Here is an 18248-nt window from a genome sequence, read left to right on the forward strand (position 1 = left end):
AAAACATCACAGAAGTACTTTTCTTGACTAATCTGGCTTCAAGTGGACCGTGAATATTTCCTTAATGAGCCTCAACTAACTAGCATACTGATATAAACCTATTTTTGTTTTGCTGTTATTGTTTAGTTCTTTCAGCTCCGCGTCGATAACAAGGGTTTTTACGATAACTGGGATCGTTACAGATCTGGCTTATTTAGACGCGGAACTAATTCACATTGGCTTGGAAACGACCGATTAACCAACTTAACTGCTCAACGGAACTACACAATGAGAATGGAATTTAAAAAACGGAGTAATAACATTACCCACTATCTTCAGTATGATCTCTTTCGAATTGGTTCAGAAGTCAACAACTATGCACTAGAAGAGCTCGGCAGTTATACAGGCAGCTTGGGTGGGTAAAACATTTTTATCGTAGCCTATAATGCAATGCACAGTTTATGCCATGAACGATATTTGTAAACCTATATGATACAGTGTGGAACCTGGTTTATTGTGGTAACTGATCGACTGGCACTTTCGATTTTTAAGGAGCATTAGCATCATTTATAAAACAAACTTCAATTTTCTCAAAATTTCTCAAAATCTTCATCGTCATCATTGTCCCCATCGTTATCATCGTCATCTTCGTTTTCGTCTTCGTGTTCAATTGACATTTTCATCGTCATTGTCATCCCCATCGTCACAGTAGACGATGATGAGAGTTATTTTAGTTTCGATTTTTCTTGAGAAAAAAAGTAAATTTAGAAGAAAGATGTTTTTTTTTTGCTGGTTTCCTTTTCCTTCTCATTGTACACAGAATATGACTACATGGGATATCATCGTGGTAGTGAGTTTTCAACATATGACTCTGACAACGATAACAATACATCACGAGATTGCGTGGGTGATCATCTCGGTGGCTGGTGGTACAATGGGTATAATGATGATTTAACATGTACTACAGCGAATTTCAATGGAAATTATGGCTATGGCTGGGATCATGGAGTGTGCATTTACGACAGGGAACGAAGGATTTCTGACTGCGATATTGCTACAACTGAAATGAAAATTAAACCTCTCTAAATTATACGTCCATAAATACGTGTGATTTGTTGACTGAGGCAATTTTTCGTTGCAAAATGTGACAAATAGGTCTCATTATAACCAACCATCATTAAAAGTCACTGCCCGAATCTATGAATCAGTTAATAAGCAAAATACTTTTTCAGGACTTTTCAAGTCAAATTAAATGTAGTAATAAATGTGACAAAAGCATGATATTATATATCTGCTCTCAACAATACACATCGTGCTTAATACTTCTTTATTATTATAATCATCATCTTGGTCTTCATGTCTGTATAAGTTATCTTTGACACTAAATATCCATTATGTATACACTACTCAACGTCGAGTCAGCTAGTCTATGGGCAAGAATAAACACGAACGGAACAGTTTAACCAGAGGGATTTAATAAGGATGTCATACATGGTATTAATATCACCTAACGGTTTATGCAGTGTAATGGATAAAAGAGTACATGCTGAGGGTGAATATATAATCACGCCATACGTCATCAATAAATAATAAAGCTCTTCAGTATGGTATAGTGTAGTATCAGCATTTCAGAGATTTATTACAACTTACTATCACCTTCAAGTGCTCTCTATTCTCTGTTCAAACTGGTATAATGGCTCAGCTTTGTTGCTTGCAATGTCAACTGTTTGGTTGATTAACACATTAGTAATAATAACATTCATAATTAACCGTGGTTAAGAATGGTCACTTAGTCAATGGATGACTTAATCATGAACACACACTTGCAATATTCATTTCAAGTTTGGTGTTGTAGAAAGAAAAAAAACAGCGATATAGTTTTCTAAAAACGCATCGCTTCTGCACAATTTAGTGTAGAATGAAAACTGATCCAATTCAGGAAAGATGACATCACGGATAATATTCCCCATATCAATTTGTCCATACAATATCACGTACATGATTATTAACACAACCTTGCCTTTACACCGTATCAAAGGGCTAATGTATAGTGTATAGAAATGGCTTAAAATGTGTCTAACTTTCTTCTGAAAACTTCTAAACATTTCTTCTGACGAAGTTCCCTGCACCCTTACACGGGAGTCGGCTTAAACGACCTTATAGCGCGCAATACCTACTTTTTTTTATAATATCCTTGAATTTCCTCTTGATATATAGACATTTATTGCACAGCATTTATATCATGTATATTATTACTTAAGAAAACGTTGTGGTCTTTAATTGTTTTATTGGTTAAAGGTAAATGACGAAAACATGGTGAATATCTGTAATTTAGAGAGTGTTGGAACTTTCACATGTCTCAAAGATTTATCTGGATTTAATAACACTGGTCAAGGTATGGTATAATTATTAGTGACGGTTTTCATACTTTGATACTGCTATCTTTTAGGCTTCACTTCTCCACGGTAGGTTGAAGGTACTTCAGGATTGAAGTAGTTTATATGTTAAGCAAATATAATACATATAATGATATGTTATTGGAATTTCTAAAATAACTTTATTCTCTGCATGTATGAACACTGCGATTACATATGTAAATTGAACTTTTGAGATGATTCTGATATTATAAATATTAACCCCTTTTCTCATATGTGTAACTATCGTTACCATTCCGTGGTGTTGTGGTTCCTTGGTATTGAATATTTACAAAACGGTTTTACGTAAAATGTAACTGCGGAAATGAATATTGACTCTCGAATTGAGTCTTTGCGAAATAATATATATTTTGAAGAATCTTGCAAACTTTCCCTATTGTTTGGATATTCTTTTTGTACAATTTGGTCACTTTAAGTCTTGTGTCCAAGCAACTACCTGTACGAAACATTGTCAAAATATTTATATTTACAAAAGCAGTCAAACTATTACCGGAAATAGAGCAAAGCTTGTTAAATAATCAGTAGCTTCAAGTAGCCTCATTCCATAAATAAATTAATTACATTTTTGGTAATGAATATTATCCTTGTAGTATTTGAAACGTAAAGAACTTTAGAAAGAAATTAAAAAAATATAACATTAATTAAAGGGTGCCGTTTTGTGGGGGAAAAATCAATACTGGAATTTGCGATATAGAATATAAAAGCGTCCATGTTATGAGAACGTTTTGAGATAATTTTGCTGTTTGCTTCTCCAAATCTGCAATTGAATGTGTGACGCCCCCCGCCCCCCCCCCCCACTGCCCGATTGAACCGTGTACCAACGAATCTATCAATGACATTGATCGGTACACGTATCATCTGAGTCAAGTCTATTTTTCTGGTTATTCGTTCATAATTATGAACGAAAATAAAGTACTAAACATGTTACTGTAAATTTCGTCCGATATATTCCTTATCATAAATAGTCCAGTCCACTCTAAGAAAAGTCATTCTTAAAAAAACTAAACACAAGAACTATTTGTACTGGTTCTTTCTCTTCTTTTAGACTTACTCTGTTTCAAATTGTCGATTAGGAGATCGGATCAAGTAATTAGACGGACAGATTCACATTCTTCTCCTAACCCATTCCATTCAACCCACCCACCCACAACCAAGGCCCCCTCCCACACCCAACCAACACCCCACCCCAACAAAAACATACACCCAACGCTCCCCTTCTCACATCCAACACAGTATGATCAGGCGTTGATACCCTCATATGATGAAACAATTAGCATTTGCAGTATCTCGGAGTTTATACGTTGTCACGATGGCCCATTGTAGCCTAACGCTAGTTACTGATAGTGAGGAACCCAATGTTATAATATAGAAAGTATTTGAAATGGCCTACGTGACAAATCAATATTTGAAAAATTAGGTCGGGTTACAGTGCCAGAATGTTATTTATGTAATGAGCAATACACGATTGTTCTAGTATATTCCTTATGATTGCACGCTGGTCTCGTTTCCCGTCGGTTTACGTGAAATCCCGTTGTACGCTGTGCACGTATCTTCGTGGATTCTCTGGAATGTTCGCGAGATATGCAAGGGACTTCCGGGAACGGAACACTGGGTCCAATTGTTACTCAGGTGTATCAAGAAAGATCTAGATGATTCTTGACATGGCGAATCGTATAAAAACCCGCCCCAGATCGGAAAGTTTCTCAGTTTCTGAACAAATACAAGCGACCACACATATTGTACCATTCTACTATCGTATCAATTGCCAGTAGTTTCTGAGGGATTGAGATATAGATACCAAGATTGATTCTACACTTCCATTCAAAAGTTTGAAGAGGACTTTTCTGTAAAACTACAGTTTTCCAGTCTTTATTTCGGAGAAGGTGAAGAATTTTTGTCTCCGTTGAGGAAGTTCGTTACGCCAGGAGTTGGTAGCTATAAAGCTGATTTTGGACTGACTCTGGTAATATTTAGTCGGCGAGAAGTTCGACTTGTGCTTCACTCGATTGTGGCTGGAAGTCCGTCTTCTATTTTGGAACATCGCCGGAAAGAAGGTGACTGCTGTTTCTGGGATCGCGAGAGACTTCGTCGAGGACCAGTGAATTTCGCGGTACAAAGGACCGAGAATCGTCGTCATCAAGGTCGTGGCCGCTGAGGGATATCGCCGTTGGAAGAGACCAGCGTGTTTTAAAGTGTATCCTATCTTGTTAAGTTTGTGAGTAATTTTCTATATATATTTGTAATTACCACTTGTTGTTGTTGGTTCAAACTCCATTGTTCAATATAGTTTACGTTCTCATTCAAATTCTCTAGACTCGTCAATTTGTCTGTGTTCCTCCCAGAAACGAACCAGGATGGTGTCTCGTTAAAAAATAATTATCGAGACCTCTCGCATTCCAACGTAACAACGTTATGAGAATGCAATAAGCAAACCGGCAAACTATTCCTATAGATATACAGAGCATTTATCAATGAGATTGATACATATTGCATTATATAGAAGTAACATTTGACCTCGCACACTTTCTTCTCAGTTAGCATGTTAACCACATATGTTGATAGATTTTGAAATATCAATAATACTTGTGACGTTTCTACCACCCTCAGATAGGTGTCAATAAAACAATGGATTTGCTCACAAATAAATTACTGGGGACAGACCATCACCTTTTTCTATAAGGCTTGTCCAGTGCGGACAAACGTGCATGTGCCTACGTTTTCTACATTCTTTACTATATTACCCGAATTTCCAGCGTGAAATTTGTAAATAAACTTCTTTGCACCATCGGACAACGTATAATCATTATCATTGTTAATTTTGTTCTACGCAATGGAATATTTCGTTAATTCGTTAAATAGTTAATCGTCAAAAGTGTTCATATTAAGAGATATTGCCTTTCTTTAAGCTAGTTGCTATCAGGTACAAGAAAATGTCGAGTTTCTCCCCAATAGTAGAATTTCAATAAGAATGATGACGATATAAAATGTTTGTCATAGACAGTATATTTGTCATTTAAGAAAAGATGTTTTTGAAAACGTTCTTAAAAATATTGAATGTTATAATGAAATAAAATTAGAAATATTACTAGCAAAAAGCAGAAAACAACGGTACATGATAAATATTTATGACTAAACATGTCATCCTGTGTCATCTAGTTTGGATATTTATTGATTTTAAATCAAATGAACTTGATAAATAGAAAAATGTGTGTCAGTGACTAAGTTTTAAAAACATGTCAAACACTAGTGATATCGTAATAAGAAGCCAAATTCAACACATGAAAATAAAAATAAAATGAACCAAGGGTCAACATCGTTCTAGTTTCTAAATTAGGGTATTTGGTATATGATATGTACCGGGTAAAACAGTTTTAACCACAAGGAATTTAAGGAAGTAATGTTTTTAAGCTTTCTCAATATGCATGGGAATAACGAATTTGGCATTGATCTTCTAAATAAATCTTCGCCTTTCTATTGTTTCTGTCCTTTTACGTTTGCTAATGCTACATGTTTGTTCCAAGTTGATTCTTTGGTTTTGAGTGAAATTACCGGTTAAGTGAACAGTCATAAGCGTAGTATAGGAATCTTCAATGATTGGTTTAAGCATTTGATTACCAATTATTGTCCGTAATCGCGAATTACCCTAGTCAACATGTGTGTGTTTGTGTTTGGCATTGAGAATAAATGTCGATAAACAACTCAGTACAAGATCAAATCGAAAAAAAAAAAAAAAATCAGACTTTATGTTTTGATCAAATTTACCCAACGTTCTCGAACTGGCTTACTCCTAAATTCCCATTACAGTAACGGTCTAAGTTTCATTTGCGTGGTCTTAATGTCACATTCGTGTTTTGCCTGACTTCTATCTCTGAGGCAAATTCCAGTATCCCAGCCACCGTTATATATACCGTTCAGACTCGATGCATAACAGTTACGGTGCCACCACGCACCTGCATGTCGAACGGCACAGTTGTTGCCGGAAATGTCGTTATCTCTATCCTGTGTTGTAAACGGTTGTCCATTGTGGAAATCCAGGTAATCGTATGCTTTTTCTAAAAGCAAATGAAGAGGAAAAGTACAAAACAAAAATCCAGCCTATATAATTGTAAATTTCAAAGTCATGTCTACATTTTGGATAGCATAGTAAAAAATACGTATAGCGTGCATGGAATAAAAAAAAAACAATGATTTGAGGCCAAATTCAGGACTATTCCGAAATGTGAATGAAAAAGTTAAATATAGGCTGCTTTGATCATAGACAGAAAGGAAAGTGCTTTACCGAAGCTCCCCGAGTAGTCTCCAAGTTCCTCTAGCACGTAGTTGCCTGATTCCGGGCCAATACGAAAAGAGTTCCATTGAAGATATATTTTTGCATCTAAGGGACTGAACAGTAAGTCGATCCTCAGCTCGTATGTTCTCTGTTTGGATATGTAGTGAACCATTTCGTTTCCAAGCCAGAATTCACCTTCCAAACTTCCAAAGCCGTCTTTATAGTCTATCCAATCACGCTGGAAGTCAACGGATCCGTTGAATCGATACTGAAAGTACTACATTAATATAATCCTTTACAAATTACACCAGTTTAATACAATCGCGTCCTTAATATGTTGGTATGGAGCCTTTTAATAACCAGTGACATATTTGTGATAAGATGCAGTTAGTTGGTAATTTTCTTTTATACAAATATATAACCATGGTCGAATTAAATCTTCAATAAGAATGAATTCAATACTTGATAAAGTTATTTCAGTATATTTCTACAGGCAGTGAGCATTTCTAGGAATAAATGCAATGGAATAGCTACCATTTTGTTTTCTTGTTAACCAGGAAAATGTTGCTTTTAAAATCTGTATAAGGCAGCGACATGTTACACCCCAACCATAGGGACTATCTTTCTGAGATTTAAATGATATAAAGCTGGATTTCTGAACGAAAATATATTTTAAAATAACAACTACTTTAATTATCGCCACATATTATACATTAACACTCAACAACTCATACACACCCCTCCTATTACAATCATATTATTGAACACGTTTGGGTCGAGAGAGCTTTAACGGGACACAAACACCACTCGTTATCTTTGACTCATTTAAAACGGATATCATTGTGAAGAACACCTCCCCAAAACAGCTAAAATAACTTTGGTTCCGTTTTGTGAAATATCTTAGTTTAAAAGTCGTGTCTGGTATAACTTTCATTACTTTTGTACTCGTGTTGTCATAGCATCACTGCGATCCGTAACCTTCTACTTATACCCTTCGATATCTTTTCATATTTTCAATAGAATGACAACCTTCCTTAACTCTGATGCCATCATTAGGTCATGTCCGGAATTTCAATATTTCAGATTCGTCGTTCATTTCCTTTTTAAATTATATACCTTTAGGTAAATAAAGATATCAACAGTTGAAGGACTTGTGGCTTGATGATGCCGTATTTAGATTTGGTTAAGTGTTTATCCTTATGTGTGAGGCACAGTAAATTCTGTTGTATCTCCCAAGTGCAATAAGATTGCCGTAGCTGTGTTAGGGAAGTTGTTGTTTGTTTACACTAATCTCTGTAACAAATACCAATATTGGTGGTTTGGTTTATTTCTCCTTAAGCAAAACTCACCATCCATCCATCCTGGCAGTAGACATCAAATGGATTGCTTGGCCAAGTAAGCGGGTACATCTTGTAAACGCCTTCGTCAGTAGAAACATGGTCGTAAATATCTTGGCAGTCTCGCACATGCGCACACGTCACACCGTCTCCCCAAAAGGCTTCATTGCAAGAACAATGGTGGTCGTCATCTTTGTGCACACAGGTTGCATCAACACTACAGGAGTATGAGCTGCACGTCAGGACGTTATTATTACAAGAACAAGTTTCAGTACAGCCTGCATTTACCTTCTTTGTACCATCCTGAAATATACAAGTGTATATACACGCATTAATCGTTAGTTGGTTCATAACTAAACCACTATTTTAATTCATTATTGTCGGTCAAACCGCAGTGACTTAGTACGACTCAGCAGAGAGACACTGTGGATGCAACGCCTTCGCACCATTCAACCTCATGGGCTCAACATTCAGGAAGGACATAACTAACCTTTCTTCTCCCGCCCCCCCCCTCGGTATTTCCTTGTTCTACCTCTGTCACCCCTCTTTACCTTGCTCTCTTGCACTTCTTTTCTCCACAATTTCCTATCTTTGTCCTTCTGCAGTTTTTCACTACCCTCTTCACTTAATTTTTATTTGTCTCTCTACAGTTTATCTCCTACCTCTCCTCTTCCCCATGTTGGTTTATTTCTTCTATCCACCCCATTTCAACAAATCCTTTTATACCACTCTATTTTGTGTTCACCCTGCTCATTAACATATCTGTAATCTGTGCTTGTCGGAGAAGATCCTGCTAGGATCGAAACGTCAGGCCCACTTACTTTTAGACATTCTCTTAAACAGGATTTCTAGTGGATAACAGTTTGCTAACAGTTTTTACTTATTATTTAGAATTGATTGTACTGTAAAAAAATCATAATATTAGCTTATTAGATTATTAATGGAGTAACATGCAAAACTGTTATAGTTTAGTTTCATTAATTTGATTCGTAAATAACGATTAGCTGAAAATGCCCATGTATCATTGTATACTTGTTAAGGGTAACGAAGGTAGATATGCATTACAGTGCATTCAGCTTAAACATCTCTGATTAAAATCATTTACACCCATATAGAAAACCCTAGACTTAGGTTTACCTGGTGTCAGGTAAACCTATACCCGAGGTAACACTAAGCTCCAGCTATAACGGGCTGAAGTTAACGAAAACACCAATGTGTGTATATATATATATATATATATATATATATATATATATATATATAAATATATATATATATATATATATATATATATAAATATGGGTGTGTGTGCGGGTGTGTATGTGTATGTTTGACAGACCATCTTACCGGAATGACATTGTAAGTGTTATGGTAGCATCCACACTGGTTTGGATTCACACAATCACCACCTTTCATCAAATATCCACTAGGACAAATGCAGGCGTCTTGCCCGGAACAATTATTGTAGCAGCCAAACAAGCCATCGGGATCTTCACAAGTGAACTCACAGGTACAAGTCATCCACTGCATATTAGTGGGACAGGATTCCGGAGTACTCATCACTGCAAGGAATGATCGGGTAGAAAACAATATTAAACGCAATTCTTATACATTAATTAGTAATGCATGGGAATGAAGGGCTTCTAGTTGATTTACATATGAAAAAGAATAAAATGTCGTGACCGATACCACTCGCATATGAAATATTTCTCTGTCGATCTAGTCAGATTATTGCTAATTTAGATCGACTGAAAAATAATAAGCTTACAGCTTACAGTCTGAAGTACAATCGCTTCCTACTCGTTTGAGTATCAATTAGAAAACATGGTGGTTAATTAATCCAGTACACCAAGTAGGCCATGCAAACTGATTGTATGTATAGAGGTTTGAAACCAGTAAGGTGTTCATTCCATTGCACGGTTTTATCACCTGTATCGAGCAATGATTGTTCTGTTTTCGTAACAAATGTTGCCTCACTCTAGAGATCCAATATGTTACTAACCAACTAGGAACTATTTGTAGATGTTAAGGCTGGGTCTCGAAAGAGCTAACTTGAAGAGACTATGTTAAATGAAATGGAAATAAACAACCAAATGTGTATATATATACTTACTCATTGCGGTTGCAAATGTGTTGAAAGGTCCATTTGCTACTAAGAAGTGCAGCAAAACAAACCAATAAATCGTTGTAACAGCCGACATACTCTTCTGTATAACTTCTTTGTTACAATAAAAATTACCTGGCCTCTTTTACTTTCGCTTAAAACGCAATAGATCAACGAACGCGAAAATTGTCTCACTGAATGAGAAAAACCAATAACTTGTATTTCAACATTTAACAATTACCGACGCAAAATCGTCATCTATTGTTGATTCCCCTACAACAAAAACAAAACAAAGTTTAGACTCCCTGTTGCCAATATACTGATGATACATTTGATTCAGTGAACGATCTCTTCTTTGTGGTATGCAAGAGACGGAATAAACGTAAATATATCAACAGAACACGGAAGTTGTATTATTTGACAACTTACAACACAACGTAGTATCCCTATTCTTGTTCATCAGATGAAAAACTGTATCTGTGATGAATTCACCGTTAGAAACTGTTTGTTCTTGTCTTCTGAATGATATTGATTTGCTGATAAATATTCATGTCTCTTTACTATTTTGCTTAAAGTTTCTCCATTTTGGGATAATGATTATCTTGAAATGCACATTTAAAATCGTTAGCAATTAGTTGCTCACAACGTTGCTGGGTTGGGAAGATATGGATGTACTGATGACTTTTTTGTGCGAAATACTATTGCAAAAATAAAGCCAAAGAACAGAAAGTAACGAAGCAAAAGCAAAATGTTGTGTTCCGGTAAGAAATGGAGGTCGATTATTCGTTATGGATTTTAATAGTGATGAACTCTAAATGAAATTGGAATAGAAAATAGTGTCAATGAGAAACAAGGACATATTGACTTCGACAAAATTAAAACACTGCTATTGTTAACAATGAAAGCAAATTCCTGAACGAAGAAACAGGAGTAAAAGCAAAGATCACTCTATTCACAGAGATAATCAAGTACAGAGTGGGAAATTATGTCTAGTTTACCAACCGTAAAAGGAAAGCTAACAAAGACTTTTATGTTTTGGGGAAAAAAAGAAGAAAATAGGTACAGAGCCAAACAAACAATACGTTTAACGGTAACCTTCGCTTGTTTATTGATGTGTAAAAGTAAGTTGGCCTGACGTTTCGATCCTAGCAGGATCTTCTTCAGAGGCTTAATGACAAGTAACAGTAACAGGAGGGACAAAAACACGCACAGAATACAGACAGGTTAATGAGCACGATGAACACAATGAGATGATGATAGGTGAATTTTATTTTGTTTATTGACGTGTGACAACTTCATGGCCACACAAACATTAATTAAACCACACGATAACTATTTAAACGTTTATATTCAACACAGGTCTTTGACAATTTGAGCTATACAAACAATATGTTCACTGTTATAGCAGCCTTTTATTGCAAGGCGAGAGCAACTCGATCACTTCCTTTTAAACTAATATTCCCACCGCCAAGTTTTAAATTGATTGTTATGACAATTTAAGAAATTGTATGTATGCCTATCTCAGATTGGGAATTTCTTGAACAGAGTGAAGTCCGAAAGCAGCAACTCTGAAGTCTTATCATTTATATCATCTTCAAAGAGATTAACTACAAAATGCAGGTAATGGAAGAAATTCGAAATACTTGTGTCTCGTTAGGACCACTGTTTGCATAGTTTTTTCTTCAGTAACAACAGTGCATAGGGATTACGCATTTGAACTTGTACTAATATTAATCATGATGTTTTCATTTTCAAATTGTGTTGCATTACGATTATTATGCTGCATTCTTCTTTTCCGACTTTGTTTGTATCAATGCAGGCATATCTAGATCTAGATCTTTCTAGTCTTGATCATCAAACTGCGAATCGATAAAAAATAAACAAGTACCGTTCAGGGTTAGGAATTACTATCATTCTCTGTTATAACACTACACGTCTTTGTTTATTTTCTTCAACAGATGCAACGTCTGGTACACCTACTGTTAAAACTCATGAGACAACTGATCGTCCTACAGGTAAATATTGTACAGATATATTATTAATTGATGTTTAAGTAATGTTACCTGAGTTAACGGGAGGTGTATAGGTATTTGCAGAGCAAGATTAAACGCGAGTGAATCTTACTTTAGAAACATAACGAAAAAAAAATTATACCATTATCGTGAGATTTAGTATCTCATTTCACAAACTCCATTCTGTGCTAAAACATTCAAGAACGATCGAAATATGTTTATTTACTGAACATTTTTATACTTCTAAAGTCATGAATTGAATATTTCTCTAACATATCAGAGGCAAACATAACCACAGTGGGCAATTACAAGACAACAGACTGATCACTGAAATTAGCACACACAAACATTATTTGCAAATCTTCTCAAATTGATACGTACAAATAGTATATTACAATACTGAGTGACTTCTGAACTCATTTTCTCAACTTGACTGTACGTAAGTGAGATTCTTAGGCCAAACGACCGGTGCACATTCGTTTATACGATTTAAAGAGAATGTACAATTCTTAATGTTGTTTTAACATTTAAGATTCATGCATTTTTACTTCACCTGTCAGACATATCGTCAAATCCAACCACAGTGCAGGACAATTGCCAAACATGTGGTCATGAAACAGGTAAATATACGCCATTATTTATAACTTGCATTCCTCTTTTCAGTTCCACCCAACGTTTACGCAATCCGACTAACATGTTAGATAGGTGACTTTAATAAGGAACATTACTCAATTCAACGTATATAAATATAAGGAAGCATATGACGGATAAATATCCCTTGATACAAATAAATTAAATTTTTCGTTCTTCATGTTGATTTATTCTTCAAAATTCATGTATTGTTCATTGTGTTTTCTTTGAAAATGATCAGACGTCAAATCCAACCATTCTTGACAATAATTCATAACGTCAACTGTAATTAGTAGGAGAAATGATGGTGATTATCCATCCATACAATTCCTTGAAATTTTCAAGCTATTCACATTTCATGTGGTTTATTATTGTCTTTTATATACATATAAGAAGTCAAATCCAACCACAGAGAACATTAACGATATAAGCGATCATACTATTGGTTAATATCAGAACAATAACTAGTATACCTTCGTTTTCAGTTTCTCAACTCGACTCAACTTTCTTGGGTCAAACGACTGATGCGCCATAGTTTATACGATTCAAAGAGATTGATATTCAAGTTTGATGTATTTGTAAGCATTTTTCTTCACCTTTCAGACAAACCGTCAAATTCAACCACAGTGCAGGACAATTACCAAACAGGTGATCATACAACATGTAAATATACGCCAGTATTTATTACTTGCAATCCTCTTTTCAGTTCTGACCAAAGTTTACGCAATCCGACTAACATGTCAGATAGGTGACTTTTATAAGGAGCATTACTCAATTCGACGTATATACGTGTAAGGAAGCAAATGATGGGTGAATATCACTTCATACAAACAACGAACAATAACTAATATTCCTTTATTTCATTTCTAACAATGATTCGTACAGTCCAAATAGGTTTATTACCATATTGAATGACCGGCTCAGCTCGAATTAAAATAAGTCAATGTAAAGGAGAATCACAAATGAAAATTAAAATGAATCAGCGTTTACAAAAAAATAAGTTCTGGTAAGCATTTTGAATAGATTTCACTGTATTGCGTCCGCAGAAAGAATGACAGTTATTAGAAAATCTGATAGAATACACATCATGTAAATGAGATACATATGTAAAGCGATAGAGAGATGAATCTGATCCAAACTAACATTGTAATATATCTTAACGCGGAATCAAAGATTCTTTAAAATGTAGTTCTCTGTTAAGTACTGACAAGTTAGAACTATAAGTCTGAGGATAGCATCGAAACTTATAATGCAATCACGGACTTATTGTTGGTTTATTCTATCACAAATTAAAAATAAATGGAGTTTTAATGCTTTTATCTTATTTTATATATTGTTACAGATGTCAATCCAAGTACAGTAAAAACTACTTACAAATCAACCGACCATTCAACAGTTAAACAAGTAAGAATAACGTTACTAACGAACGGAATGTTTAGTTTAAATTTTAGTTGTGATAAGAATATTTTCTGCATTTCATTTCACTTCATTTTATGATATTATTTTTATTCTATTGTAAATATTTGTCTTCTTTTTATCTTACAGTTACAAAATTACGTCCAAGCACTGCTGACATTTTTAAAACAACTGATAGAATTATTGATTAATAATTACCGTCAAGCGGTAATATATGCACAAACTAAATTGTCTAATAAAAGATTAACGACATTAAAATTAGCCAATATAACGGAAGTTAGACAAGCCATGTTATTTTGCTATAGATGACTTCTTTCCATTTTGACAATCAGAGGAAAATGGACTTACCACCTTTATTTCATAGACTTTATCTTGCAACAGAGACAATTCTCATCAAATAATAAGAAGATTGAGATATTATTGAGAACATCTAATCTAAAACTATAATTTCGATTGCTACAAAGCAGTTATAAGGATGTGTCATGTGACAATGAAACTCCACCATCATATGAACACGATAAAGTTTTTTTTTAATTGTTAGTACCAACAGTCGAGAGAACTTCGTGTAAGGAACTGGAACAATTATAGATCCATTTAAGATTTTGCAACCAGCCTCTTTCAAAGCATGTATTTTGTTTTGATTATTTGAAAAAAAGATCGCATATGAACAGCTTTCTCTTAATACCTTCTATTTGTGTTCTTTATACTTATATCAAGTATTTATCACAGTTCATAGACTTTGACAGCAGTAGGTTTTGCACCTTTCTGGCGTCTTACGTACTTTATGATTATGTTAAAATTTCTAACAGATTCAACGTCAAATCCAACAACTATAGAAACTGATAGAACAACTGAACAGACTACAGGTAAAGGTTATTTAGTGTATAAGCTTACCCTTTTCAATACAATATCAAAATCGCAAATCATGTATACTACCCTACCCCACCTTACTCACCCCTTCCTTCCATTTGCTGTTTTAATCATCATAGTTATTATCATCTAATATACTGATGTTTTAGAAAAAGAACAGGATTATTGTCATAACAGCACATAATTGAACATGTTGCGTGATGCGTATATGTAGATGAAACGCTTTGAACATGAATGCTTCCAGGAAACACAGGCGCGTAGCCAAGGGGGGGGGGGGGGGCGAAGGGTGCGGCCAATTGTATCTTTAAATATGTTGTTTCATGAAAACTGAGGTAAAGCTGAAAAATATTTCCCACATAAAAAGTCTTGCGGACGACGATGTCTACACTAATAATGGTTTACTTACGATGCATATTTGACAATCAATACTGCACCAGTCACTGCTGTTACATTAATTCTGCACGCTGTCGATCCCAAGAATCAGGATGAGAAATGTTTTTTTCTTCCTTTTATTTTTAATCTCTATTTATTTTGTTACTATCCAGTTCCGACAACTCCAATTTCGAGTCCATTATATACTGAATGGTCAAACTGCACTTGCCAGACAACCTGTGATGATCCTACCGAAGTATACGGTTGCTACAACAGCTGTGGCTCTGGAGAGACACGTCTTTGTCCTGATGGTTTCTTATTAAGTAGGGAAGAATGTGTAACTGATAACCAATGTGGATGTTATCATGCCATAGCAGGAGTGATTCCTGTAAGTCTTACATACTCTTTTAGACAATGAAACTTGATATTTTATTAATTAGGTGCTCTGCTACAATAAACAAATTAATCAATTGAAAGGGCGACAAAGTAATTCGGAAGACGCAAAATAAAACAATCAATGAAACGAAACAGTGTATTTTGTTTTTTAGAAGGAATGACGCTGTCCAAATCCATATACAGGAACGTTTTGTCATATGAGGCAGGTACATGCAGGCGATTGGACACGCAATTATTGGCAATGCTGATCAGAAATAAATAAATTATCGATTTGTATATAACATTAGTAGGCAATTTTAATTATGATTGTAAAGAAAGGAGACTTTTCCCATATCGTATTAACATTTTGAAATTAAAATTTAATTTATATGTAATATATTTATTTTAGATCCTCCTGCAAGCAAGAACTCGCAAAAAAAAAGTCTCATTGGCTTGTCAAAGCCGCAAGCTGACCGAAATCAGTCTCTTTGATTCATATTTAACGTCCATGATTATGAATTGTCAATTGTCAACAACTCTGTAACTGGACGGCATAAATTAATCTTGGAGTGACTCGAACTCATGACCTTATGATTGGAAGGCACCGGCGTTAACCACTGAGCTAAACCTTCTAGTAGGCTTATTTTAACACTATATCAATTCTCTTTTTTTGGTTGTTGATAGAATGGAGAGTCGTACCTTGAGAATATTCGAATATTCGAATATTTGTTCAAGTGAAGATAACGTGTTAAGTTGTAATGGCTACTTTTGTAGTGCTACTGCAACGTGTCGAACTGAAGGCAATGAAAGCAAACGAATGTGTAATGATGGCTTTATGGGAGATGGTGCAACGTGTGAGCGGGTGAATGATTTTTAGGATGTTTACAACAATGTTTCAACTGACGAGAGCCTTCATCATATCTATCCCTCTGCATGGCCTCTGTCTTCTTTTGAAGTATATTATAAAAACGGCTGGACGGTAAATTTTGTGAAGTATATAACGATGATATACATATTTAACCAAAAGGTGTCTGGAAGGTATCTAGCAATATTGAGCACACATTTTTGCTTTAATACAAAATTCATGATTCCATATAAAACTCTCAGACCCAATTATTAAAAAGTTCAATCATGTATAAATCAGTTGCTCTCCTTACTTTTTGTGCTAAATAAATATTACTAAACACCAATAAATGCCTCATTAACATTCGGAACAGAAAAAAAAAACCATGCTGATTCCGTGGGTTTTTCCGTTTATATAAAAACCTTTTTAAAAGTTGTAAAATATACAATTTTGCAAGTACCGTTAATCATAGAACATGTTTTGTATAAAGGGTGAGTGGAGTCCTCCTCACCATTGGACCTCAAGAACAACATCTTCCGGAGGATTGTCAAAATCTTCAAGGTAAAAGCCAAGTAGTTTGAATACCAGGGATTCAAATCAATTAGGTTGATTTCGAGTGAGAACTCTGAGCAGATACCTGTTTTAATTTTAATTACATCAAATCTACACCGACGTTTCATGAGTGTCTAACACAAACCAGTTGAATGACACACATATATATGTCTTGTTATGCTTTTGTTTTCATACTTGTACTTGAAAGCTTATACAAAAGCGTATGGACGGCTCCATTGACTTTAATAGTGACTAGGATAGCTACAAAAACGGTTTTGGTAATCTGAACGGAGAATTCTGGCTTGGAAACGAAAAGATACACACCATTACTACAAAACAGAATTACAAAATTAAAATAGATTTTACAATTACTGTTTTGAATGCGGCAGTATTTTTGCAGTGTGATTTATTTCGGATCAGCACAGAGGCTGACAACTATAAACTCATAGACCTTGGTGACCAAACTGAAAGCTTTGATAAGTACCGCTTATTCTCCTTGAAGAATACATGTTTTGTTTTTAAATAACTCGGTTGCAAATTGTTACGTTAAGTAATACGATGTTTTTATACCTGCCCCCACCACCCATCTCCGTCTACACCAAATAGAATGAATCAATTGTATTAAGTTTCTCAATATTTGAAAGTAAGTTTACCTTAATACTTAAATTTTAATTTCCCGTACGGTCACTGGTCGCAATTTTAAAGCTGTTTTCTTCGTACGGTCACTGGTCGCAATTTTAAAGCTGTTTTCTTTACTTTTTAAGTTGAAGAAAAAACCGTTGACCAGTTATTCAATGTTCTGATGTAAACCATAGTGTACAAGCAATTTTTTGACCACTAGTGTTGTCTTTTAAATATTCATTGTATTTCAAGGCATTTCTTTGTATATACCATTCATTTTTATTTGTTGTGGATACTGTTGACTTCTAAACCCTCGAATGATACTAAAAACTATCTCCTTCTTCCATAGATGATTTCAATGTTATGGACTATCATCGTGACAAAAGCCTTACCACCTACGATAGGGACAATAATGCGTCATCTTCTAACTG

At 34.9% G+C, this 18248-nt stretch overlaps 1 protein-coding gene across 2 annotated transcripts; it reads right to left on the minus strand.

Moving 5' to 3' along the window:
- Positions 1 to 3624: 3624 nt before the first annotated feature.
- Positions 3625 to 10591, minus strand: LOC139973724 (microfibril-associated glycoprotein 4-like). 2 transcript variants are annotated; one of them, XM_071980573.1, is made up of 5 exons: positions 10135 to 10591; positions 9369 to 9583; positions 8034 to 8324; positions 6694 to 6922; positions 3625 to 6466 (listed from the first exon to the last, which is right to left on the minus strand). In XM_071980573.1, the coding sequence occupies exons 1-5, from the start codon at positions 10220 to 10222 to the stop codon at positions 6213 to 6215; spliced, it is 1077 nt and encodes a 358-aa protein (XP_071836674.1). In that variant the 5' UTR covers positions 10223 to 10591; the 3' UTR covers positions 3625 to 6212. The 2 variants fall into 2 exon arrangements, with proteins under 2 accessions (XP_071836674.1, XP_071836673.1); XM_071980572.1 differs by having other exon boundaries at positions 6694 to 6961.
- Positions 10592 to 18248: the final 7657 nt, after the last annotated feature.

Source organism: Apostichopus japonicus, chromosome 9 (assembly GCF_037975245.1).
Source record: "Apostichopus japonicus isolate 1M-3 chromosome 9, ASM3797524v1, whole genome shotgun sequence".
Taxonomy (NCBI): Eukaryota; Metazoa; Echinodermata; class Holothuroidea; order Aspidochirotida; family Stichopodidae; genus Apostichopus; species Apostichopus japonicus.